This window comes from Orbicella franksi, chromosome 2 (genome assembly GCF_964199315.1).
Source record: "Orbicella franksi chromosome 2, jaOrbFran1.1, whole genome shotgun sequence".
NCBI lineage: Eukaryota > Metazoa > Cnidaria > Anthozoa > Scleractinia > Merulinidae > Orbicella > Orbicella franksi.
Genome location: NC_138146.1, coordinates 32705737 through 32732268, shown reverse-complemented (window position 1 = coordinate 32732268; position 26532 = coordinate 32705737). Strand labels below are relative to the sequence as shown.

Genomic DNA, 26532 nt, shown 5'->3' with positions numbered 1-26532 from the left:
AGTTAAAAATATCGAAGGTGAGTCAACGGAGGCAAACGACCTTAGTAATATTTTGTAGAAGTGGGTCTGTTGCGTAAATAATTCCAAATTTTACCAACGTTTTCACAAAACTTAAACCTTCAAGAGGCAATTGAAACCGTCACACAGATAAACGAAGAGCTACAAAGAACGGAATTCGATGGTGTATTTTGCAAAAAATTCAAACTTCTAGTCGATAGATTTTCTCTGTTTTTTCGCCAAACGTAGAAAATCGGTAGAGAAAATGATCCATCAAAAGAAAAATAGGGGTCACCATAGGTCCAAGATCGTTTAATCCAGGCAAAGCTATAGCAATGGCCATCTGCTCTATCATTGTTCATGTTATTACTTAGCGCGCGCCCTCATGCATGACGTGGCGAGTGACTTTGCGTGTACAGTAAGGATGCGCAGAAACAATTGGCACGAACGTCCTCAAGGTGGCTCCATATGGTAATCATTTATGGCGTTGCGCGCACAAGTGTTATGTTTTGAATGCTGTTTTTGCATTCGCTTTCACACCCAGTCCTTTCAAACTTATTACATGTAATAACGAATGATTAAATAGTATTTTGCTATCATCTCTGTTAAAATTTTGGGCTTTAGTCTTGAATTACAAATGCCCAAACAAATGTGCTTTTTACTGTTTGTGTGGCTTTATTTGTGATTTTCTTGAATTTTCTTCGCTGAAATCTTCCAAAATTTTTACAACACGTCGCTTCCAGTGGGATACGAATTTCAAACACGAAAACAGTAGGGTTTGTAAAGGCAGTTTTTTCAATTTTTTTCAAATTTATGTCTTTTACCGCTGCAAAAAACCTGGTCTTATAGATTTCTCTGAAAAACGAGCTCCGACTAAAGTAAAATATTTACTACCAATCTGCCAAATTTTACGGAATTTTACTGAAGGAAACGCGAGAAAATTCACTGTCAGTTTTGCTTTTTGTGCTCATGTTGACGTCAGAAAATATCCAAAAACACTGACGTTTTCCTCCGAGCGCGCGCAGATAACTTGAGCTTTCGTCCTCAGCGCGGAGCTACCTTAAATTCACTCTCGACCCCAGACCCTTCGCTTTCTTGATCTCGCCGTCCGTCATGCGCAAAAGAGAAGAGCTCTAGGGTCGAGAACATTCTCGTCCCCAGAGCCTCCGTTTCTTTACATTTTAAGACGAGTAGCACTGGGGACGAGAATGGGGTCGAGAATGCCTTAAATTCTTTTGCCGGCTCTTTCAGCGCGCTCTTTCTCAATCTCAAGTTTGCAAGAAAGCAGATTGAGTGTCTGTTGTAGAAACGCACAGTATCATGGCAGAAGTTAAAATCTTCAGCACAAGGGAAGACTGCAAGTCGTCTTGGAGGGACGCAGGAGCAAAATACGATGAGACAGACGAGCATTTGGAAATCATGGGAAAACCAGTTATGGAGAGATGGGAAACCCCGTACATGCATAAATTGGCTTCGATAGCAGCGTCGAAAGGCGGCCGTGTTCTGGAACTTGGCTTTGGAATGGCAATTTCGGCGACAAAAATCCAGTCTTTTCCTGTAGATGAACACGTCATAGTTGAATGCAACGACGATGTGTTCAAACGGCTTGAAGTGTTTTCTAAAGAAGCCAAGCAGAAAGTGACTCCGTTGAAAGGTAGGGTAATTCAAGCATTGCAAGCGAACGGTATCCGGTCACTTCGCTCCATGGTCATTTCGCCTCCAGTCACTTCGCCCCATAACCGAGGTCACCTTGCCCTATAAAAAAGTCACTTCACCCCATACGGAAGTTACTTCGCTCCATGATATAATTAACGTGCTTTTATTATGTTATTTTACACTCCTAGTATAGTTCCACTGTTTAAGGAGTATACTTATTAAAGATTAAAGATTAACGTGTATATATGATTACAATATTGTCTCTATTTGCCTAACTGATGTTATAGTCGGCCCATTCATAAATACGATGTGGATGACATGTTTGTTAGTTTCACTCGCCCTAATCTCTCTCTGTCCCCCACGCCATGCTGATGTTGTTGATGCGCTCGTTGATCGATGGCCGATCGAATTTCAAAAACTGTAACCCTCTAGAGTATGGATTGCTTGTAAAAACCTTTTTTTAAACATGTTCGTGGTTAAAGAACTTAAAAAGCGATCAAGATCTTGGCGTAGTTATAGTACGATCGTGTCTAAATATCTTTGTTTGATTACGCGCGTTGTTTAGTGTTCATTTGTAGCACTTACATAGCAACAAAGTCAAACGAAGTCCGTGGATCGATCGATGGCCGATCGTATGCGAACATTTTTGAAAACCATCCAGCGGCTTTTACCCTGTAAAGTTTCAACCGCCTGTAAAACTCTTTCTGTCATATTTGACCTGAATGTATTTCATTTATTGCGAGTGTAGTTGCACAGAACTTCTGTTAATGAAGACTGTATTGTTGTTTTCTTGCCACACGTACCCACGCGTAATGTGTGAACTTATGTTAATTTTTTTTGGCACAACACGTCAACCTTTCAACGGACTTGTTTATTCGAAAATTCGGAATATGACCTTAACCTTAACTATTTGTGTTACCTTAAAAGATTCTCTATCACCCTCGGATAAGTGAACTTGCAATGTAACGCCTTAAAATGCTTTTAGTTTTCCAGTGCAACCCTAACCCTAAGCCAACAAACGGTCAGCCAAGCGGTTGCTGAAAGCCTGCTCTTACCTGAATGCACCAAGGGACTAGGCCGATAAACCAACCAAACAAAAAAACAAGCGGCTCCTCTAGGAGCCACCAAATAAAATAAAAGCAATGATCAACAATGCAATACATAGAATACAGAAAAAAGAAATTAAAACATGACAATTGTTTTGATAAAATAAAATCCTAGAAAAAGCCGAATAACTTATGCAAACTTATCTTTATTGAAACTCGTAATTTTTTCCCAAAGCTCCCTTGTCTAAAATTATTGTTTAAAGTAAAAGAACAAGAACAGAGCAAAAGACAAGCAGTGCTTCATCGCTGTAAAGTCCTGAAATTTGAAGTGTACATCATTGCTGTGTTGTTCAAGTTCCCATGCATTAACGGGGTTTTGAGGGATTACAACGGATAAGAATTCGTGTTGAGGAAAGTAATTGAACGAAATGATATTTAGTGTATTTTGAGGGATTACAACGTATAAGAATTTGTGATGAGGAAAGTAATCAAACGAAATGATATTTAGAGTTACCAAGCGTATTTAAGCAAACGTGACTGGAAGCTGCATTAGTTAATAATCTGAATTGACATAAGTCTTAAGTTCAAAATCAGTCCAACTCCAACATCAAAACAAAAAATTCACAACAAATTTCATTAATGTCTTACATGGAGCAAAGTAACTTCTGTATGGGTCAAAGTGACTTTTGTATGGGGCGAAGTGACTTCGATTATGGGGCGAAGTGACTTTTGGTTGGGGTGAAATGACCAGGGGGCGAAGTGACCATAATTCAAGCGAACACACTAAACCTGTGAAAAATATTGTGACTTGTAGAATTGTGGTGAATTATTTGTGCAAAACCTTTTGTCAATTATCGTTTTTTTTTTTTTTTTTATAGAACCACACTTATATATTATTTGAAGAGTTCTCTTTTTATCTGAGGCCCCCCTGCTTGGAAAAGCAGATGCAGGTTGCTTGCCATGAGTCACACACAATTTTACACTGCAGAGAATGAGTGAAGTCTGCGACCGCTAGGCCTTTCCACAAATATGCGGTAATTTTTTTTGGGTATTTAGAAGTTTCCGAGATATTAAGATATTTAGAAAGTTTAGAGATATAAATTTGCAAATATTCATAACTTTGGATTATGTGTACTAAAGGCATACTCTCGATCGACTCGATTGATATCTCGATCAACACTTGATCAACATCTCTCGATGGATACTCGGTCGACACTAGGTCGAAACTCAATCAACATCTTGATTAACACCCAATCGACATACAGCTGTCAGTGTCAACTGACTCATATGTATTGATTGACACTCAATCGCCTGTCTGCAAACATTAGCCGACTCTCAACTGGCGTTGGACTGAGATGTCCATCGAGTGTCGTCTGATGAGCTGATTGAGTCTTGATCAAGAGTCGATCGAGGGTCAATCAAAAGTTGATTGAGGGTCGACCAAGGGTATTGATCGACACTTGACCGTAGATGCCTTTAGTACACATGATCCGAATGGCTTAGCCTTGTGTTGTCCTCGCTGTTTTCTTGATACAGTACTCTCTTCTGTGCCAGAGACAATCCAGTTCAGTGATTGCCCTCTTGAAAAAATGTATTCCATATCACTAAAAGGGCTAAGGCTTCAATTTTCCAAGAAGATCGATGCTGGTAACATTGAAGTGCCTGAATTTTCTTCCTCATCTCCTACTACTCCAAGAAATTTTGCCCCAAGTAATTCAAAATTGTTGTATTTTTATGACAAAAATAAGAGATTTTTATAAAAAGTGTTTTATAATAAGATATTTAGAAACATTTTGTGATATTTAGCAGATCTTTTGGGAATTTCTGGAAAGATATGTGGGTGATTTTACATGATATTTGTGGAAAGGCCTAGCAACAGTGGAGGGGAAGGGGTTGCTAGGGCTACAGTCCAACCAATAGTAGTAGGATATTGGATATTGTCATCCAGCCCATATGTTTAGTTTATGTACGTGTAATGAAAGAGCACTATTTCCACAGGCTTGTGGGAAGATGTGGTTCCTAGGCTAGACGATGGTTCATTTGATGGCATCCTGTATGACACATATCCATTGTCAGAGGAGACGTGGCACACACATCAGTTCCTGTTTATCAGGGATCACGCGTTCCGACTCCTCAAACCTGGAGGGGTACTGACATATTGTAACCTCACTTCATGGGGAGAGTTGCTAAAGACAAAATACGATGATATCCAGAAGATGTTTGTGGAAACACAAGTCCCTGAGTTACTGAAGAGTGGATTTCTAAAAGAGAACATATCAACAGAAATCATCGAAGTTGATGTACCTCCTGACTGCCGCTACTACAGCCACAAGAAAATGATTGCTCCTATCATTGTAAAGAAGTAGAAAAGCTACTCTTATGCTTACATGAATTGGCAGGGTGTGCTGTAGTACTAGGAATTTGGATGCCATAAACCTTTAGAATTGTTTATATTTTTCACATCTTTTTGCTGAAGCTTTGACAACATGTCTAAAGAGCACTTTAGTGTGTTTTATTAAAGGTCCATAAGAAAAAATGGATATATTTATATATATGACTGATTTTTGAGAAGGCTCTGAGCTACAGAAATGCATGCATTTCAGTGTTCCATCTTCTGCCTAGGGCCATATGGAATTTACAAATGGATTTCAATCCACCAGGCCACTGGTCAGTACAGGTGGAGATTAATATGTGTACTTTCTCTCACCTCACTAAGTAGATTTCTTCACCAACTCACTTAAAACTCTGCCAAAAGAGTGTTTGTTCCACATACTACATCAATTTAATGTAGATGTAAGGGATCATGTGTACTATAGGAATACATGATCGAGTGCCGATCAATACCCTCAATCAACACTCCATCAACCCTCGATTGACACTCCATTGACACCTTAGTTAAACTGACACTCCATCTACACTTGATCGACATCTCTGTCGACAGTTGGGGAGTCAACCAATTTTTGATTGATGCATTTTAGTTGGTCGACACTCAACCGATTTTCGACCGACTGTTGATCAAGTGTTGATTGAGTTTCGACCGAGTATCGATTGGGATGTTGATGGAGTATTGATCGAGATGTCAATCTAGTCTAGGGTATAGATCAACACTCGACTGGGGAGGTCTTTAGTACACATGATCCGATGCAAGTGTGTATTTAAAGACTCTCATATGTGATTTACATACATTTACCACCAGGACATGAACCAATCCCAATTCTTAACCTGAGCACACAAGTCCTAAATGGCCTACCTTCATCTGCTCAGTCAACATTATTTCAATATTAAAGAACAAAACAGAGGCAATAAAAAAGGTGTATTACACAGTACTTGAATAAGCCATTACTGAGTTGCCTTGGGCCTCTGTTTCAAAATGAGTCTTTGTGCAAAACCTTTTGAATGTATGAAAATGAGTTTGATTTGCATGAAAATGAACATGTAGGCCAAATACATTTCCATAGGAATGGTTTTGCATGAAGACTCGTTTTGACACAGAGACAAAAGTTCACTCAGAAGTGGCTTATTACACATGTCATCATACTCTATACTGGTGTCAAATGTGGGATAGAAAGGAACACATCTTACTGATTGCCATTATAAGCACTGCGTCAGACATTGTACTGTGGTAGAGTTCAATGTTTGTTGTGTTTTGGAAAAATTGTTATAAGTAAAATTACAATTTGCTCTCCCTTCAACAATTTACCTACATTGTACAGGCAATATCTTTATCTTGATGTTCTGGGAGCATTTCCTGTGTGAGCAAAGGTACTTAGTCACAATTTTAGAACTGCTGTGACCAAAAAATGTGGCAAAATCACTGATGCTGTTCCTTCGAGGATTAGTGGTTTGTCAGTATCAATAATTCTTTTTCTGCAGCATGAAGTGACAAAAGGAGCATTGACACTCCTCCAAACTCATTCCCACTGAAGGCAAAGTGACTGTTGCAGGTTTGATTGTGCCATGTTGGGTAAATTGCTTCACTCTTGAACATTAAATTTGTCTTTCAAGAGCTCGAAGAGAAAATCTATTGTCAACCTTACATCCTACCTATTTGCCCAAGAAAAAACTGTCCTTTACAAGATACTTCAATACTTAGAATGATATTCTACTCAATATGCCTCCAACAGTTACATTATGGTGCTTTTGTGTAGACAGAAGGCAGTTGGGAAGATACTCAAACCACACCCAATGAAATAAGGTGAATTTGATCTTGGTAAATTGAATAGAATAGATACCTTAAGTTTATTTATACACAGTAAAAACATCTGGCCTTTATTACAAAACTTGAATTACATTCTAATACCATTTAAGTAAATGCCTACCTTCCCAATGACCAATACAGGGAGCCCAGACAGTATGTGCCTTATACTGTATTGGTAACAGCAGTCACCTTGGCATACGCCATTTCTCATTTAAATTCTCAGTACATGAAGAGTATGAAGAATATATAGTCTGGATAGAAGACAGTCTGGTTGGTGAAACAGAATGGAGTCCAGTTTACTTAAATTTCTATGTAAAACGTTATTTGAATGGTGGCACTTGAAATTTGTGTGAAAAATTGGTATTCAGGTTGTCTGTCGGTACTCCCTCAAATCTCAATGATTTGCTTCTTGAATTAAGATTAATTGGATGCAACCAAGAGCTAGTAACAGTTTCCAGGACTTTCCAGCAGTTACAAAGTGATGTTACAATTGGTATTACAAATGCCCAATAGTTTGTGAATAAGTTCTAGGGTACTTACCATCTACATGGGAAAACCGGAAATTCCAGTTGCAAAATCAAATGGTTCGCGCCATTCCGTTTGGGAAGCTTCAGAAAATATGGGCTGTGATTTGGGTTGATGCTATTTTTCTGCTCTTTTAAGTCTCTCTAGCTGATGTGGATATACTTTATAGCGATTCCCTCTCCCGCAATGTTCAATTTAATTGTTTAATGTTTATGCCTGAAATTTTCAACCGGATGGTTTTTGTAAATGGTAAGCACCCCTGATCATTGTGGCAGAAGAGGTCACCATAGCAACAATACAACATGTTGAAACACCATTAATTTTTCATTAACTTTAAGTGCTTGTCACTCAAAACTGAGCAAGGAGATCCCCATTTTTTGGTTAACAATCAAAGATAAAAGTTTTGTGAAGTTTGAAAAAGTTAAGGTGCCTCTGCACACCTTACACAAGTTTTTGAACGTATGTATGTTATCACTACAATTCGGCAATAAATGATTGAAGTCATGATCATCAAGCTTGTTTTTTTAGTTGTAAACAATTCAAGCTAGAGTTACGGATGTTAACAGGTTTTACTGTTGCTATGGAAACCTGTGAGCCAATCACTGGGCATTTGTGTGATACCATTATTGTAGCATCATCTGATAAAGAGTGGTAGTATTGATACATCAAAGTATCAGTGATGGAAGCTGTTGTCAGCCACCTTAATACAAGACAACTACACACTTGATCCAATCAACTTAATTATTGCTTTATTACATTAATAATTTTAATAGTTTACATTCATTTGAGACCAAGACCTTCTAAAAGTTACACAAGGTTTGGAAAATTACAAATTACAAGTTAGGATATTACGATGCAGATTAAATGCAGCAACCTGCAATACTTGCACTTACATTGTACATTATTATACAACTGAATATTATTTACTTAATTCTTACTCCTGCAACTAAAGAGTTACTTAATGGTCTCCTAACTTCCTTTCCAATTTGCCTCTTTGGCACAGGCCCTTCTTTGCAATATTTTTTTTAGGTTTTCTTCGAGACTGAACATTGCAATTTAGTAATTGACAGCCTTTCTCTCTTTGTTTGCCCAGTTAGAGTCCATCCTTGACACTGGTCTCAAACTTCAAAAAATGTTTCTAAAAATTAGTGTTATCTCATCTGATAAATTCCTCTGACAATGCTTGACCTACAGACCAGACACTGGCTATACGATGAAGCATTATTAGCTTATTATTAGCCTATCCATAACCTTTTGACAATTACCATTATAATTGTATCTATAACAAAATTTCCAATCATGATTGGATCTCTGCCTGCTATTAGTCACCTAACTGGTGTGCATTCATGTGGGTGTCCAATTGTACCTATCATGTTCTCTTGCAGGTATCTAATTAGAACTATTTGTATTTAGATGCCTGTAATTGGATACCTACATGATTCATATGTGAATTACGTGCACTTTTATGGCTTCCTCAATGTTTCCCAGTGTTTTTGAAACTTAGGAAAATGCTACTGACCTTTTTGCTCAAAAGAAGTTCTCCAAAGACTTTTTCAATTTTGAAATTTGTTATAGATATGATTAATTGGTAAGTGGACCTTGTGTCATACAATTCAGCGAGTAATCGTGATCATAATTTAAAATCGGCCTTGCACTTCACTCTTGTCCGTTATTGAAATTACTTGCCCGATTACTCCCTGAATTGCACTCCACTTGGTCCAATTACTATTACAAATGGTTCCAACTGAAGTTGGGAGACAGGGTACTTAGTAAGGACTGGGCTCTTATTTCTTGATCAAAACCATCTCCTAAATGCTGAAGCTATAGCAAAATTCATTAATGAAGCCAATCTAATGGATCAATGAGACCAACAAGGTAACAAATCATCTTGACCAAATATTACAATAAACTCTGTTTTCAGAGGGCTCAATATCTGAGGAGGGAAGTAAATTATAAATGTAACAGTAATTTAACAATGATTCCAATTCTAATTACAGTATTCAATTGATATATGTTTGGTTCTCTCCTTTGTATTAATTTTCAGTTTGAAACCAAATTGAGAAAATAAAACTCCCCTGAAAACCTGCACTTGTGGCCTCTCCTTTCCATGGCATAAATGTAATGTACAACTGAATACAAAGATCCAAATCTAAAAAAATATATAATTATGCAGTTGTAATTATTCTTCCTTTACCCTGGTCATCTCTCTGTGCTGCAGATCTACCTCTATGACCTACAGCACTACATCTCTTTGTTTTGCAACCTTGCATTTACACAAAGTTGTATTTTCAACACTTCAACAGCAATCTTGATCACTATTAAAACAATATTTACGGATTATCAGTTGTGTTATGAAACCCAAACAGTTTAGGCCAAAAACATTAACTCTGAAGGAAAACATTTTATGAAACAATAACCTTCTTTAGCTAACTTCTAGGTTCTAGTTGTTTAGCTGATGATTAAGTTAAACAACAACAACTCAAACAACTTGACCCAGGTCCAGTAATACATTATGTTTTCTACAGGCTTGAAATAAAAATTAACACTTACGTTTAATACAAGTCATAATTAACTAGTTGTCTCATATTTTGTCAATTGCCAAACTCATTTTGACCAAATAAAATGTATTTTACTGACCATCAAGTTGATCAGCTGGCTGAGACAAATCTGATCATTAGACATTCCTCTGAGTGCAAAGCAAATGTCTAAGTCATGTTACAAATCAATAACATTTAATATCTCGCCCTTGTTCAGAAAAACATACCTTGCTTGTAGGCTAACCAGAGCACTATTTATACTTACTATAATGCTATTTGGCTCAATGCAGTTAGTCACCTATCTCCAGCCCACCATCTGCCACATTCCAAACCATGGGGAATTGGGATTAAACTTAACATTTGCTGAACAATCAGCAATGACTCAGCTATTGGACTTAAGTTTCAACTTGACTCAGGGAACAGATTTACTCACAGACAGTCCCACTGTTTTCTTCTTTCAACGCAAAAGCCTAGTAAGTTGTTCCATCACTTATTTGTTACTTCTACAGTACATTGTAACATCTAGATCTACAATTATATGACATGTTTTCTACATAATAATGTAAATAATCTCAGTCAATGTTTTTTAGTGACCTTGAGGTATAATATTTTAAAATCAGTGCCTATACTTCATAATTTTTGGGGGGCCATACCAAACATCTAGTGTAATTACAGTGCTAATTCATTAAATTGATTTTTGATTCATACAATTTTCTTTTGTCAAAGACATGTAAATTTGCTGCAACTATTTACAATATATCATCAACTCCACTGATTAGTTTCATGACTTGATTAAGTACTTTGGGGGTTGGAAATCAAATGAGGTGTAAAACAGCAGATATCCGGCTGAAGTCTGCAAAAGAAACAAATATTTTCTGCCATAAATAATAAATTTATTATGATATGATCTAATTATGGTATGGTATGATGTGGTGTGATAAATGATATGATATTGTTCCAGAAATTTATCCAGTCTTTCCCACACCCTTATTTGAACCCTCCCCATTGTCATTTCAAATAACCCTCCTTGGAGTGAGTACATGGATAATTTCTGAAACCACACAACACAACAATCATTCAAATATCAACTCTACTTTGTAAAAGAAATGCCAAACCAAAGAATGCCCAGTTTAATGTGTTTTATGGGAATATAATTAAAAGCACTTATTCCAACTGTCTGTCCGTTGAATTTTACCCACAGTCAGAATGAATGCAGGTTGCCAAAAATAATTGTTCCTCAATTCAAGTATTTATGTGCTTCCTCTACACTTGGGCAAGAGACTCTTTATTAATGGCTGGCAATTAAAAATTCCTTTGTGTGCATTTAAATTAGCCTTGACAATGACCTTGTATTAGATTAAAAATTCTTCTAAATTATAAACTGAAAAACAAGGTTAATAAGACTAATTGTCATACTGACAAATTAATTTATAATCAGCGGCTATTTATGAAAAGGGTCTATTTCATTTATGAACAAGAAATAATTTTACTGGGAGTCAAGGATGAAATGAAGCACTTGTGGATAACTCCTTGTCTCATGAGTGCCCCAGATTTGTTTCCTAAAAAAGAGCCTCGAGTAACATGATTTAATATTCACTATCAAGATGAAACCTAGAAGATCACTAGTAGACATACCACAACTTCTCTGGGTGACATCTCAGTTACATACTGATCATCAAACTTGTACCACTTCTTATCATAAACACTCTTGCAGAATGCAGTGTAATGTCCGCCATGCATGGTTCCATAATGATTGGAAACGGCATGCAGGTTGTAACATGCTGTAAACTTTGGACCCACTACAAAGTTGGACATGTCCAACTGTGACATTTGAAAGGAGACGCCTGTTTGAAGTTTCTGACGCCACATCCCTTCATATTGAAATCTACAAAAAATGTACAAGATTACTACATGGACCTTACACCTGCTTTCAGTGTTACATGCATAGCAACTATCTCTGCTCTGAATGTTTACATCTTTCAAATATTAAGTGAGCGGTAGCAGCTTAATTCTACCAGAAGTCACTATTGAGAGCTGATCGACTACACTAAAATTGTTTGAATTATCCCGTAAATTGGGAGTCCACAATCTTCTTCATTCATTTGAGGTCAGTAATTGTATATACTTGTCATTTGTTCCGCTAATAACCAGAAAAATTGCTAGTTTCGCAGGTAAATGGTATTTCAGCCGTTTATGTGGTCAAAAGATGTCGCCTATGCATGTAACACTGAAAGCAGGTGTAATGAAATGAACTACAGTTATGTACTTGCTAAGCCAACAGACAACTTGCTATGAAGACTTGCCACAAGGCGACCTTTGCTTAATCCTATGCTTAATCAACACTCTCTTGCTTTGCTTAAGGGCAATCTTTGAGCAATAAAGTCAAAAGCAAGAAACCAACAGTCAAGGAAAGTATTATTGGAAAAGACTTTTCGAAAGTCTTATAACTATTGATAACATATGTCTTGTCAGTTATTTGTACGTGTCAGTGACCAACTTGAGAGCAATTACGCGGCTTTGGTCACTGAGCACTTCCCAATTTAGTTTTGGTTGTACATTTTTTCCATTTCTACATTTTCTGTGTTAATGTTTTAATTTAATCAGTGGAAGGTTTGTAAATAGTGCAAATAAAAATCTGAATCTGAAAATAACAGACCCTCCAAATTAAAGTACCTCTCAAGAATCATAGATTCATAGATGCACACACTAAAGCTTGTGTAAGGAAAGTCATTTTTGATTACCGTTTGAGATGTACAACAAGGATGGCTGGCAGCCTCCAGATCTGAATTGTTTTACTGGCTTCCCTTCTTTGTTGGCACTTTGGACAAAACCTGACATGAAAAATTCAAATTAGACCTGTCACTGATGGCTACCACAGTGCCTTATACATTGTAGTCATTCAGATTTCGTTTTCAAATTGGCTGCTGGGTGACACAGCACACGATATTGGGTCAATATTTAAAATACTTACCATTTATCATCTCCTGACATTTTCTCAGGTTTTGTAAACAAGGCTAGGCAATCCTGAAATAAGTAATCAATTAATACTCCAAAAAATATTACACATCCAAACAATAGTACATAAACTATAACTTCTAAAATATCTCAACAAATCTCAAAATTAATAGCCCATTAAGGTATATTCTATAAAGGCAAAATTCTAATCCTCCGTCCGTAGTCTTTTGATGACACAGTCTGCTTGTTAGAAACAAGATTTATTGATTGTAGCTAGAAATATCCATACTGTCATCTTCCATATCATGGTTGACTAAATCAACTTAATTATTGTTATTTATTAATTAATACGTGGAGGCATGGTGGCCTCATGGTTACTGTGCTCATCTCCGGATCAAGTGGTCCAGGATTAAGCCCTGGCCAGGGACATTTTGTTGTGTTCTTGGGCAAGACACTTTACTCTCACAGTGCCTCTCTCCACCCAGAGGTATAAATGGGTACCAGCGAATTTATTGCTGGGGGTAACCCTGCAACAGACTAGCATCCCATCCAGGGGGAAGAGGAAATACTCCTAGTCGCTTTATATTACAGAAACCGGGATAAGCTCCAGCCTGATGGGCCAGTTGGCTCGAATGCAGACTTTACCTACCTTTACCATTAATCAATACACATACCTGGAGAGTGCAGCGACTTGCATTGGCTGGCAGTGGAAGAGTAAGGTTGGAAAAAGTGTCAAAAGTCCTGGATTCTTTACTACAGACCATACACTTTACAGTTGACATGAACAAACCCTGAAAAAAATGACCAAACAATTGTGTAATCATTATATTAAACAACACAACTCTTGTCTCTGCTTGGTTTTTCACACATCGCTTTTTATGTTATTGTGGCACAGTCACATGTGTTTAATCACAGTTGTCAGATTACTATTATTGTAACCCTTTGTGAAAGACCAAATGTTGTAATTGAACACCTTGCCACTTGCACATCAGTAGAGCAAACCTTGTGCACTTAAACTCTGGTCTTCCTTTTTTGATCGAAGAGAAAGCTATAGATGTCATCTTACATCAAACAACTCCACCATAATAGATTCATTCCTCTTCTTGTGGTTTTCCCAAGCAATCTTGGCAGCTGTTTGAGGGTCTAGATCATCAGCAGGTGCCTTAAGATATGGCTTGCTCTTCACCTACAGGGAACATACATGACAAAAAAATTTGTTGATTTATTGAAATTTTAATAGTACTTCTTACTAACTATTTCACTCTCAAGAATAGGTAGGTGTACAGGTAGGGAAAGAGGGAGGTAGGAAGATTGGTAGGTACGTGGGATGCAAGGTAGGTAGGTAGCTAGGTAAGTAGGTAGAGAGGTAGGGAGGTGGGTAGCAAGGTAGGTAGGTAGGTATGCAACCAGTTAGGTATCAGGTAAGTAGGTTGGTTGGTAGGTAGGTAGGTAGGTAGGTAGGTAGGTAGGTAGGTAGGTAGGTAGGTAGGTAGGTAGGTAGGTAGGTAGGTAGGTAGGTAGGTAGGTAGGTAGATAGGTAGAAAAAAGAGGTTAAGTGGGAACATTAGTAGGTAGGTGGGGAAAGTGAGAGTTAAGAAGGTAGTAGGTATGTAAGCACCAGGTAGGTAGGCGGGTGGGCAGGGTGGGTCTTTCTGGTTTGTGTAACATTGTACAACACAGAGTATTGCTACTCTCCTAGGTATGATACTACTTCAATACCATATTGGCAGACCGTTGCTCTTACTAATGGTTTGGCATTTAATATTTGACATTTGTGTCTAAAATGATAGCCTAGAATGAAACTTACTTCTTATTATACCTATTCAGTACCAACAATACCTTGTTGAGATCCTCTTGTAAGCCATCCATCAAGAAAGCTAACAGTTCCTGGGAATCTTGTTGGTCATACCCAGAGAACTGGGATTTAAACTTTCCAACTGTTCGTTTGAAATCTCCTGGCGACACACACTTGAATTGTCCAGAATGCAGAACTCTGACAAGTACTGAAAAGCTCTCTGCTAGTTCCCCTGAAAAATAATTTGTTTTGTAATGGGCATATGCACTTGCACTGGTTGATAACAAACTAGGATCATTATTTAAAAAGCTGTGTAATACAGCTGGACCTGATATTATTTTCAACTTGGTTATTTCAATCTCCCTGTAATGTTGAACCCAAACTCATTTCCCTTGCATTTGCCCTGGTTTATTTTGTAATTTACTATCAGCTATAGATGACCTCAGTTTTTCAAACTCCCTGCTATTTTGAACTGATTTTTGTTTCTAGAAAGATTGTATGTAAGTCCATCTTATAATGGTTGTCCTTTAACAAAAAACATGTTATATTCATATTTTAAATCATGACATGAATTTCAACTTTTGTCACCTACCCTTTGTTCCATCTCGATTGCTTCTGTTGAGATCTTCTCTGTAAACCCCTGAAATAAAAAAAGCAGCCAAAGGGGAAACACTGCTCAAGCACTGTACAACAGAGTTCATATAACAAGTGTTTCCCAGGTTACGGAGTCCTGTTAATCCGGTTCCCAGCCCTCCATAGCTAGGGTTAAAGCTGTCAAGCTGGTTGGCAGACAAAGGTTTAGCACTGCGGTTTATAACTGGTCTGGCTGTTCCTGTTTGCCCCGAGTCTGGTTTTGATAAGCGATCTATTACCGGTCTCTTAGGACCAGAAGTGCCCTGATCACTCTGCTTTTTTAGGTTTGGTGAGGAATTGGATCTGCGCAGCATTGGCCTTTCTACCGAAGATTGTCTCTTTATAGGGGCCTGCTGTTGCTTTTGCACACTAGATTGTGGTGCAGCAGGTGTTGTCCCTGATGAGGGTGGATGCCAATGTGTTGTATGAGTATTGTTATCTTTGTAGTAAACTTTTCCTTCACTTTCAACTTTCTCCCAGCCCGGTGGCAGTCCTGTTACACTACTTGATTGTGGTGCAACAACTTTTGTGCCTGACTGAGATTGATCTGGCTTTTGCACACTAGATTGTGGTGCAGCAGGTGTTGTCACCGATGAGGGTGGTTTCCAATGTGTTGAATGAGTATTGTGATTTTTGTAGTAAACTTTGTCTCCACTTTCAACTCTCTCCCAGCCAGGTGGCAACCCTGGTGTAGTTACATAGGCAGTTGCCTTGTTGGAAGCAGCCTGTTGAGAAGACTTTGACACCTTTTGTCCACCATGTGGCTGTTTTGTGGATCCACTAGGAACATCCTGAGTTGGCTTCTGATCAGAATTAACTACATGTCCTGGAGGGGAAACTTGACTTGAATTAATAGTTGTATCCCTTCCATTTGGATTGTTTCTTGAATCTGTCCTTGGGATGGGTGAAGTGGCAACCTGATGATGTTGTGCTGCTGGAAGGGAGGACTGTCCAGGAACTTGAGTACCACCATGAGACACTTGACTCACTGATGGAACTTGTGGGTGGTTTCCTGGCTGCACACTCTGTTGGCCAGGCATATGGCCAGAAACAGGTGGAACAGCAACTCCAGGGCCTTCGGGAGGTACTGATAATTTTGAAGATAGCTGTGGTCCTCCAGCAGAAGATAAAGTTGATATTGTTTGAGTAACCTGCAGTGGAGCCACTGAGTGTACTTGGCTAGTTGAAGATGTGGAATTCACACTAGCAGGCTGAGTCCCAGGAGTTGACATGTTTGAAGATGAAGTCGACTGTGAGATAGTGGATTGGGGTGGTGAAATACCAGGTTGAGCAGATGGCTTGCTTGAAGGGCTTGAGAATGGCACACCAGGTTGCAAAACTGGCTTTGGAACAGTTGCACTTAGTAAAGATGGTTGGGTATTTGGTGCCATTTGAGGACCAGAGTTAGGAGTGTTTGCTTGAAGACCTGTTTGACCTGAAGGATGTGGTGCTGTCATATTTGGTTGAGAACCTGGTGGTCTAGGTCCTCCTGGATTTGAAATAATGGCCTGTAGAGCAATTTGCATTGAAGACTGCATTCCTGGTGCTGACGATTGCAATATTGGAGCACCAGGTTGTGAGGATGGCATGTTCCTTGGATCCAATTTTTGAGGACCAGTATGCGACAGTTTTCTGTCAGATAGTGAAGCTGAGACAGCTGGAGGAATTCCTGGTTGATTATAGTTTGGGCCAGGTGTGCGTACTGGACTCAAACCTTCTGAAGGAGCTTTCCCTCCTGGAAGTGGTCCTGAGGATGGTACATTGGGAGTAGGTTGGAAAGGAGCTGGGGAAGGTGATGGTAGCGATTTGTCTTGTTGAATACTGCCTTTTGGGTTAAGAAGTTGGCCATCCACATTTTGAAGACCTGCCGTTGGGAGGGCTGGATACTGGAGGCTACTGTTAAGATGACCAGTTTCAGGAGATGATGGCAACTGAGGTGATGATATTTTCTCTTCTGGAAGTTCAGGGTAGTCTAGGGATGATAGATCTATGGGAGTTACAGGTTTAGGTTGTGACTGCACCTAAGAGTGAAGAACGGTATTTGTTAATAGAGTAAAAGGGCACAGATGACATCCTTGCTACAAAGAAAAGACGTACTGGCTGCAGTACATTACACAAATGGCAATCATAGCCATCAAAATGGCTGCTGGCAATGTGACACATTCTCATTCACTAAAATGTCATCTTGTAGACTCAAATTCTCTTTCAATCTATTAGCAATAGATTGACTTTACAGTACACCCTTGATTGCCAAAATTGAGCCAAAATGCAGCTGTATTTCTATAATTACTTATGAAATATAAATGACTTTAGGTTTTTTTTGGCAGTTTTGATGTTTTGAATGTACAATATTTTTCTATATTTCTTAGTCTCAAGCTACCTTTGGCAATTCTGCTTTCAGAGCAACAGATGGATAATGCCACAACCAACTATGGAATCCACCATCAAGAAAGAGCGGTTCATTCTTTAATGAACTGTATGAGTCAAAGGTAAATATCACATCTTTGAGCCTTTGAATTCTGCTTTCAGGTGTAATGTCTGCAATCTTTGTTGACTCATCCATTAAAATAACAAAATCTTTTTGTCCTCTTTTATTCCAAATCTTTCTTGTTGTCTCAGGCAATCTTCTTTCTATGCTGCCAACTGACACCCTAAAAAAAGAAAACGTATCATTATCAGAAAATATCAGTTGATAACACATTATTTCAGGCAATAAACCAGTTCAGATATAGCATAACTATGACATAACAAATTTTCATCGATTATCTTTTGTAGGTCCTGAAGGCTATTACACATAGATAATATCAAAGCATACCCCCTTTCACACTTTTTGTATATATTTCTTACTAGCGTTTAAGGCCATATTGGAGATCAGATCAGATCTACTCTACTCAGTAGCACACCATGAGTGAAAATACTGTTTACTATTGCACAGACATAATATTCTTACCCTTGATCCAGCAGTTCAGCTGGTATATTTACACAACATGAACATCTGATGTGATTCTCAACAAACATGGAATGAGGTCGGCAGTCTAGGATCAGAATTTTGGACTCACTCTCTGGTGTTAGCAGGTTGTACAGATCTTGTGCTGTTACACATCTGAGTGAACCATCTGTAGCCGCTGATTTGGCCATGGAACTTGGAGACTCCAGACCACTAGTTAGTGTACCTAACACAAATGACAAATCAACAAATGTTAAAAGTGTTTATGCTCAGTTAAAGACTGAACCTTAATTTGCTGGTGTTCTAAAGATCATCATAAAATATCACCCTTTGTCATTATTTAACTTTCTAGCAGGAAAAATTAAGAAATGAAAAATTGAAAAGCACACGACAACATGTATGAGAGATTGAGGCAAAATGTCATTTTGATTGCAAATTTTGAAGTAAATCAATGTTTGTTTTCTTTTTTCCTATCTCTAAGTCTATCAGTCAGTCAGTCAGTCAGTCAGTCAGTCAGTCAGTCAGTCAGTCAGTCAGTCAAGCCACTTTCTGTCAGTCAGTCAGATTAGTTAAATATAACCTACTTTAGACTAGTCACGAATACTATATAACACTTACCACTACCACTATCTTGTGATTTCGGTGTGAGGATTGAATTATGACTGACCTTAGTGGCAAAAAAAAAAAAAAAACAATTAATGACTGAAAAAGAGGCATTTACACGTATAACAAGATGAGCATTCATTTAAACTACTTGCAAGAAGTTGACAATTAAAACAAGAAACTATGAGTAAATAAAATTCGTATTGTTACCTACCTTAAGCTTTTGATAAACATCAGAGGATGAACTAATAGAATTTCCATTCAAGAGCAAATCAATATCGCTGTCAAAACCACTGTCACTGAAACAATACATAAACAACATAATGCCTTAGTTAGAACAAGTTCATTTATTTCACATTATTTTCTACCACTGATAATAAAATGTTAATCAATTAAATTATTGACAGACTTATTCATGTTCAACTTTTTGTAAAACACTCTGACGTTGGATGCACTGTGGGATTTTGATGAGGATTTATAAACCCTTTCATGAAATCATGTTATATGTTTTTACTTTTCTAAATTAACCCAGGGAACACACCTGAGCTAAAAACTGTCAGGGAATTTGGGCAAACTCCCTAGTCCTTGTAGACTCTAACTTGTAGCAACAGCAGACAAATATGGAGATCACTTGAAACATTTACAATAATTACTATGTAAAAGCACTTCTAAAAAAGAAAATCATCAGATTTATTGAGTTTCCTAATATTTACTAGGTGGAATGGTGTCATCAATAGTCTTGTATCAATATAATACAATAGGTAAAAGTCTGCATACGAGCCAAGTGGCCCACCAGGCCAGAGCTTATCCCGGTTTCAGTAGCATGAAGCGACAAGGAGTATTTCAACTTCCCCCTGGATGGGACGCTAGTCCATCGTAGGGTTCCCCCCCCAGCATTAAATTCGTCGGTACCCATTTATACACCCGGGTGGAGAGAGGCACTGTGAGAGTAAAGTGTCTTGCCCAAGAACACAACACAATGTCCCCGGCCAGGGCTCAAACCCGGACCGCTCGATCTGGAGACGAGTGCACTAACCATGAGGCCACCGTGCCTCCCAAATATAATACAATATTGAATTTATATTTATGAACTTTTTATAAATTTTTAACTTACCTGTCTGTTCCATTGCCATGCTTTGCCTTCAGCGATTCCAAATTTTCTACAGAAAAAAATAAAAGGAATTGAAATTGTGCTCTGTTTCTACAATTATTATAATTATTATTCAAGAAACTATTACCAAAGTTCCCTTAGCTTAAAAAAGGGTCCAAGCATCAAACATTGTTACACATAACCCAATCAGTAGCTCATGCAATACTTTGAATAATCTTGGTCAACACTGGATTTTAAATGTAAAATAAATGTTACAGTCTAAACCTATCAAACTGATTTTCAAAAATGTCACTGGTCCTTCAGCTCAATATGAGTCAGGATGTACACAAGCACTGATGCCTCTAGAGGCACCAGCACAAAATACAGTTGCATTCAGACACTGGGAACTTTAAGTACCCAAGTACCATACACATGTAGTGTGTGAGTACAAGTGAGAACACATTTTCTGAGATTTGAAATTCATTGATAGCATAGTCAAATTTGCTTCTTAGGAGTCCCTTGTTTTACTCTGCAGAAATTGACAATTATCCTCCAATTGAGTTTATTTGTAACTCATTTCAAATTCATTTTGTTATAAATTTGTACATGGATGACTCCAGAATAATTTTGAAATGGCAAAAGAAATGTGACAATTTTAACGTGCAATACAACAAGTACAGTGTGAAATGTTTACCTACTGACAAACAGAAGGTCCAATAAATAATTCTTACTGCATTATTTTATAAATACTTTTATTAATAAATAACTAAAAAACATGTTACTCTTGTCTTCCTCTTCTTTTCGTTTTGCTTCTTCCTGTGCTTTTTTGTCAGCTTCTTTTTGAGCTCTAAGCTTTTCATACCTGAACAAACATATTGTAGGCCCTCAACACAGATAACAGCACAATCACAGTAATTACGTTTTACAGGGTGTACTTGGATTGAACAAATGTACCTTTACACAGTCAAATGAACAATTCATTAACTGTTTTGAGTTCAACATTTCACTTAACTTAATCATGATACATTATTTTAACTGTTGGATCCATTGTTTGCCCTTGACAAAGTGATACCATATAGTTACATAAAAAATCCTGGAGGAATTATAAATTACCTAGCTGACGCCTTCGCAGGTCATTTTGCACTACAAAATGTCCCTGGTGCAGTGGTGCATCCATATAAAAAGTGCCCGAGTATGTAAAATGTGTGGGCCTGGAGTTCTAAAGGGAAGGTCCACCCAGATTGAAAAATAATATCACTGGACTGAATGTTTCGTAGAGCATTGTCACTCATGTGACCAGCAGCCATACAAATTTATTGTAAAAAAAAAGAAAGTGTTTACATAAGAAAAGAGTTCAGCTCCCACAGGATTGGTTTGGTACACCAACATCATTCTATAAACAATTTATAGAGCCTACCAAGATCAAAAAGGTGGGGTTTGGCCCCCTCCTTCCTCTACCAAGGTGCAGGCATGCAGCATGAGAATTGAAAAAAATCAAAGAAACCAACCTTTTATCGAGACTTTTTTGCAGTGCTTCTGCTCGGTTTATAGACTTGATGATTTTTGATTTCCCCATTAAATTGTCAAAGTAGTTCTACAATTAAGAAAATACCAATTTTACAAATTCTACAATATATATTACATACTTGTAGGCAAAGAAAAGTGTGGTATATAGGATACTGCCTTTACTGGGGTTACATATTAAAACAATATTACCTGTTTTTTTGTTTCATATCTAAATACCAACAAATGCACATTTTCCCATTTACTGCTCAATGATCTACAGTCTACAGTTCCCTACAATGTCTGTAGAGTTGAATATCACTGTGGAAGTATTTGGGATGAATCTAGATTTAGGCTGGTTTTGCTACCTTTTGAGTTTGCTACATTCAAGTTTGCTACACTCAAGTTTGCTACATGTTCGCTACTCACAGGCCAAGTTTGCTACCTAAGCTAACGGAGTTTGGCTTGGCAGTGTATAAAAGAACATAATCATCACGCATGTTACATCTTACATGTAGGTCTCTATAATTATTTAGAAGCATCAGCTAGAAGCATGTGGTTGGATTGATTTTCACTGATACAGTTTAATTTCAGGAAGCTTAAAAGTTTATCGATAGTAGTGAACACAAATTAAATGGGTAACGAACTGGAAGTTGTGTGTAGCAAACATCTGCATGTAGCGAACTTGACAGGTAGCAAAACCAACTGTTGCCATATATCTACATGCATTTAGAGGAGGTACAACTAAGCATGTGAGGAGGCTGAGGGCATTGTGTTTCTTGGCCAGGAGTACTTTCAGATTGATCTTATGGCTAGAGAACAATTAGTTTAGACCCTAGCACCTGTAATCTTGAAATTTGAGTTTTGTTAGCTTCATGCAACTTGCTTTCCTTTTAAAAGCTCTTGCTTTTGAAACCTCTCCTTTAGCTCAGAATCTCCAATCATCTTCCTTGTGGTGGGTATCAATATTTTCTGAAACCTCGCATTCCCCTAGAGAAGCAGATCTGAAATAATGCCAGTGCACTCACCTTGTTGTCAGAGTATTTCTTGGTCTTTTTAATCAAGGAGATGATATTAAAAAAGCGCATGTACATGGCATACGCATGCTCTTCATCACCTTCCAGGTCATGACTCTGAGCTTTCAAGTAAACTTTATCGGCTGACTTGATGTATCTACAAAGATAAGATTAGTGCTTAGTCAGATTATAAGCATATTGAATTGTACACGTAACCACTAAACGCTAAACTTCTTTATACTGTTTTGAATGTGCATACTAATGAAAACTAACCTTTTTGTTTTGTTATCTAATTTTAGATATTTTCCTATCGTGATATGATTGTATATTGCTTATCTTCCTTGTTACTTTTTCTAGAGCACTATTGTGTAGTTTCAGAGAATATCCATACCTCCCCGACAGAAGGGATTTTTTCCAAGACCCTCCCACCCCTCTGGAAATTCCAACTAAACTTGCTACAGTCCTTTAAATTTTTTGGTCTTAGAGAACCCCCTGCCCCCCAGGAAATTCCAATCCCCTCTGTGGGAGGAGTATGGATATTTTCTGGTGCTGCACATTGGACTTTTGGATTTTGGCACTATGTAAATTAAGTGTTATTATTGTAATTATTAATAAGTATTAACTTATGTATGCATAATCAAAGATCACTGAATAATAAAATTTAAGATGTTTAACATACCATATTTCTTTGAATAATAGCAGGGGGTATTACCCCTTTTTTGCACCAAAAGGGGATAATTACTTGAGGAGGGGAGTGATTAAGCCAGGGGGACGATTCTTTCAATATTGCTTTAAAGGAGTCACCTATACCCATAGCAAAGCTCAACGCAATAAAGGAAAAAGCATAAAAAGCATGTTATAACAACAACAAAAAACTGTCACAAAACCTGTGCTTTTGTAAACTATCTGTTGTATGTAATGATTAAATCAAAGCTTGAATGTTATCCCATTGGATATTCAAGGAGTAAATGCCTAATTTACTGGGGGGGGGGGGGAAGGAGAATGAAAGGGGAGATGTAGGGAGAGAAGGGTTGATTACCAAAGGACATGGTAAGGAATAGAAGGGTGAGGCAGTGTTTCAGCCAGAGAATTTTACTTGAGGGCCAAAGTGGCCCCTGAAGATCCTTTTTAGGGGCCAATTTTGTAGGAAAGGGGCCAATAAATTGAAAGTTACAGAAGGAAAAAATCTATCAGGGTACCAAGGAAAATAAAGCAGTTTGTTAGGATCTATGATAAAATTTAATAGTAAGTGCTTCCCTAAGTGTTTCTACTCAATTAAGTTTCAGACACTAGTAGGAAGGATCCCTGCATTACAAGAGAATGTATACATACATGATGTAGTCAATGGTCAAGGGTTTGCAATGCATTATAGGGCGATTTCAAACAAGGTCAGCTATTTGGAAGTTTTCCGATGTGAGAGAATCAATACAGCAAAGCAAAAGGATGAATTGACTTCTTTTCTTATGTTGAATGTTTTAGAAGCAAAGATCTTTCAATACGATTTTCTAGAAGGACATAATGTGTGACAAAATAACCATTATTAATCATCAACACAGAGAAATTTAGCCACCATCATGGCGACTAAACCAGAATTTTTGGTCGTCAAGGATGAAATGTTAGTTGCATTGGCGACCATATCGATCACAATTTCGAGCCCTGGGATGGCTTTTTAATTATTATGCCTGTGTTAAGCCTGAGTCTTGTAAAAGGAAAGGGTCAAATTGGCCCTTTTTTCATTTTTCTGGGGGCCATCTCTGATTGTAATGCGGGATTGCCGCAATGGTGCGTTCTGGCAGAAACACTGGAGTGAGGGGCAATTTATTCAAAGAGAGTCAGTGGGTGAGAGGCATTACTCGAGGGAGGGGATCATTTCAAATAATCCCCTTGAAGGGGGACAATTATTTTGAGTGGGGATTAATCAAGAAATGTACACTGTACATGTTGTTTAGCCCCTAGCTGGTGAGCCCCCAACCATTCACTGTTGTATTCACACTTAAAAAAAGGGAAATAGACAGTGTTGTCAACTTCTGGTTGAAGGCTAAACAGTTAGGGGCAAATCAACTTTGGGGCTGAACAACTTCACACCTAATCAAGAGGTGGCTATTATTTGAGGAAATACTGTATGATACATCGTCATGATGAAGCCATTCTACCATGTAATCTGAAAAATTTACAAATCAAGAACAGTACCAGAATGTGCTCCTGCTATAACCCTGTCTGTGACTAACTCTTCATTGAACAATAAGCATAAGAGATAACTAAATGAGCTACACCACGAAATCCTTAAACTGTTGACTGTCATATCCTTGGATTCATTCTTAAAGGGCATAACTGACACTCTAAGGGACGTGTGGCAATTTGATTTCTTATCTGACGGAAAAGTTTTCAAAGTTCAATGATATATTTTGTGTGAAAAATCCTTCTCCATCGACCTTGTGAGGCATGTGAAAAGGGTAATACCGATATATTGAAGAACTCCTTAGTAATGTATGAAAGATTTAAACGGCATAATGTGTTTTGAGTTGAATACTGTCGAGAAATACAATGTCCTCAAGAGGAGATTTTCGAGCCAGCTAAAGACGAAAGCTACTTTCCCCCTGTAGCCGTCTTGTTGGAGAGAAAAATAGAAAAGAAAAAGGAACAAAAGATGGGAGGATGAATATCGGAAACTTTATATAGCTGCAGATGTGAATGCAAGTTGAAAGAAAGTAAAGTGTATGTGCTTGTATTCAACAGACATGGCCTTCACACAACATAAAGATGATAAATATTCTTTACAAAAAAAGGCCAAAAGCTGGCGGATAAAGAGATTACCAAAACGCACATGAAACTCCACGCTGATCTGCGGCAAATTCATGGTTTGCATGATAGTATTAAAATGCCTATTGGTTAAAAAAATTGTGTCAATCAAACCCAATCAGGTTTACGGTCAATTCGTTCCATGGTCACTTCGTTCCATCAAAGTCACTTCGTTCCACCAAATAGTCACTTTGTTCCAAAGAATAGTCACTTCGTTCGAGAGGCAAACTAAGCTATTAAACTTTTATTCTCAATAGATTTTTCCGAAAATTCGAAGTTAACGAATGCTTGGTCTGTTTTGAATCTTCGTTTACCAACGAGTTACTCCACGGCACATCTAATAAATGTGACATTGATGTACCAAGACTTTGAACGGGCAAGGAACTTGGACTGCTGATCGCTGACGAAAACTAGGTGTCTCCGACTCCACACTCTGATGTCAGCGTGCAGGAACTCTGATGGGATATGGTCTGCTGCAATTTCAAATTCCAAGTCCTGGGGATCTTTTTAGTCTAATGCGAAGATTAAAGCACTTTCATTGGGATATTTCTCCTAGTTTACTTTTGTAAACGTTTTATCGCGACAATGGCCCTTTAATCTAATTTTTCACCGCAGGCAAGTCTATAAACATGCATGACATGGTGCACGCAGTTGGCTTAAAGACTGTTGTAAACTTATTTAATGTGATCTAACCGAAGATTGTACTATTTTCTAGCCTGAGAAATGGAAATTATTATTCATGTAAGGACATATTACTTTGTTTTCGATGTCAGCAATGCAACTTTTTTGTTGTAGCTCGTGATTTTAGTTCTCACTTACTTTAATCTAAAAGATTCTTAAAATGCAGGAAATGTGACTTCACAGAACACGGAAAAATGATGATAGAGTTAATATACTGGCCTGATAACTGCTACAGCACTGACAACAAAACACAACTTACGCTGAGGGATTAGCATTTCTGTCAGCAGTAAGGCCAGGATCGGCTAGTTTGTTCAGGTCTCCTAAACAAGAAGCCAAGTGCAGGTCCTTTAGTTTATTCTTGTCTGACGAAGGCATGACGGCTTATCATAGAGGCCTGACTAATTCAACATTTTGACGACAACTAACTTTCAAAGTATTTTTCTCCAGGAAGCAATGGCGGCCATATTGAAAACGAAAAACGACGTCATTTGCTGCATATAACACGCTTTTTGATTGGATGACAAATTAACCAATTATAAACATTCTCTTAT

At 37.9% G+C, this 26532-nt stretch overlaps 2 protein-coding genes across 2 annotated transcripts; one reads left to right on the top strand and one right to left on the bottom strand.

The window, feature by feature from the left end:
• Positions 1–1214: 1214 nt before the first annotated feature.
• On the top strand, positions 1215–6031 carry LOC145479388 (guanidinoacetate N-methyltransferase A-like). Its single transcript, XM_081457742.1, has 2 exons — positions 1215–1651; positions 4698–6031. The coding sequence occupies exons 1-2, from the start codon at positions 1318–1320 to the stop codon at positions 5063–5065; spliced, it is 702 nt and encodes a 233-aa protein (XP_081313868.1). The 5' UTR covers positions 1215–1317; the 3' UTR covers positions 5066–6031.
• A 4009-nt stretch (positions 6032–10040) lies between these two features.
• On the bottom strand, positions 10041–26465 carry LOC145479387 (ubiquitin carboxyl-terminal hydrolase 8-like). The gene is made up of 17 exons (XM_081457741.1): positions 26241–26465; positions 22514–22658; positions 21491–21576; positions 20765–20844; positions 20007–20052; positions 19107–19191; positions 18908–18956; positions 18293–18515; positions 17723–17993; positions 15302–17363; positions 14754–14941; positions 13981–14100; positions 13589–13705; positions 12931–12983; positions 12701–12790; positions 11595–11844; positions 10041–10812 (listed from the first exon to the last, which is right to left on the bottom strand). Exons 1-17 carry the CDS (start codon positions 26354–26356, stop codon positions 10741–10743), a joined length of 4053 nt encoding a protein of 1350 aa, XP_081313867.1. The 5' UTR covers positions 26357–26465; the 3' UTR covers positions 10041–10740.
• Positions 26466–26532: the final 67 nt, after the last annotated feature.

What these genes read in the sequence shown, in the direction of transcription:
- LOC145479388 (XM_081457742.1), top strand. Translation starts at nt 1,318, where the DNA reads ATGGCAGAAGTTAAAATCTTCAGCACAAGGGAAGACTGCAAGTCGTCT. An exon ending in GAAAGTGACTCCGTTGAAAG is followed by an intron (nt 1,652 to 4,697) that starts GTAGGGTAATTC and finishes CTATTTCCACAG; the next exon opens with GCTTGTGGGAAGATGTGGTT.
- LOC145479387 (XM_081457741.1), bottom strand. Translation starts at nt 26,356, where the DNA reads ATGCCTTCGTCAGACAAGAATAAACTAAAGGACCTGCACTTGGCTTCT. An exon ending in TGAAAGCAGAATTGCCAAAG is followed by an intron (nt 17,364 to 17,722) that starts GTAGCTTGAGAC and finishes CTTCACTCTTAG; the next exon opens with GTGCAGTCACAACCTAAACC. An exon ending in ATGTCAGGAGATGATAAATG is followed by an intron (nt 12,791 to 12,930) that starts GTAAGTATTTTA and finishes TTTTCATGTCAG; the next exon opens with GTTTTGTCCAAAGTGCCAAC.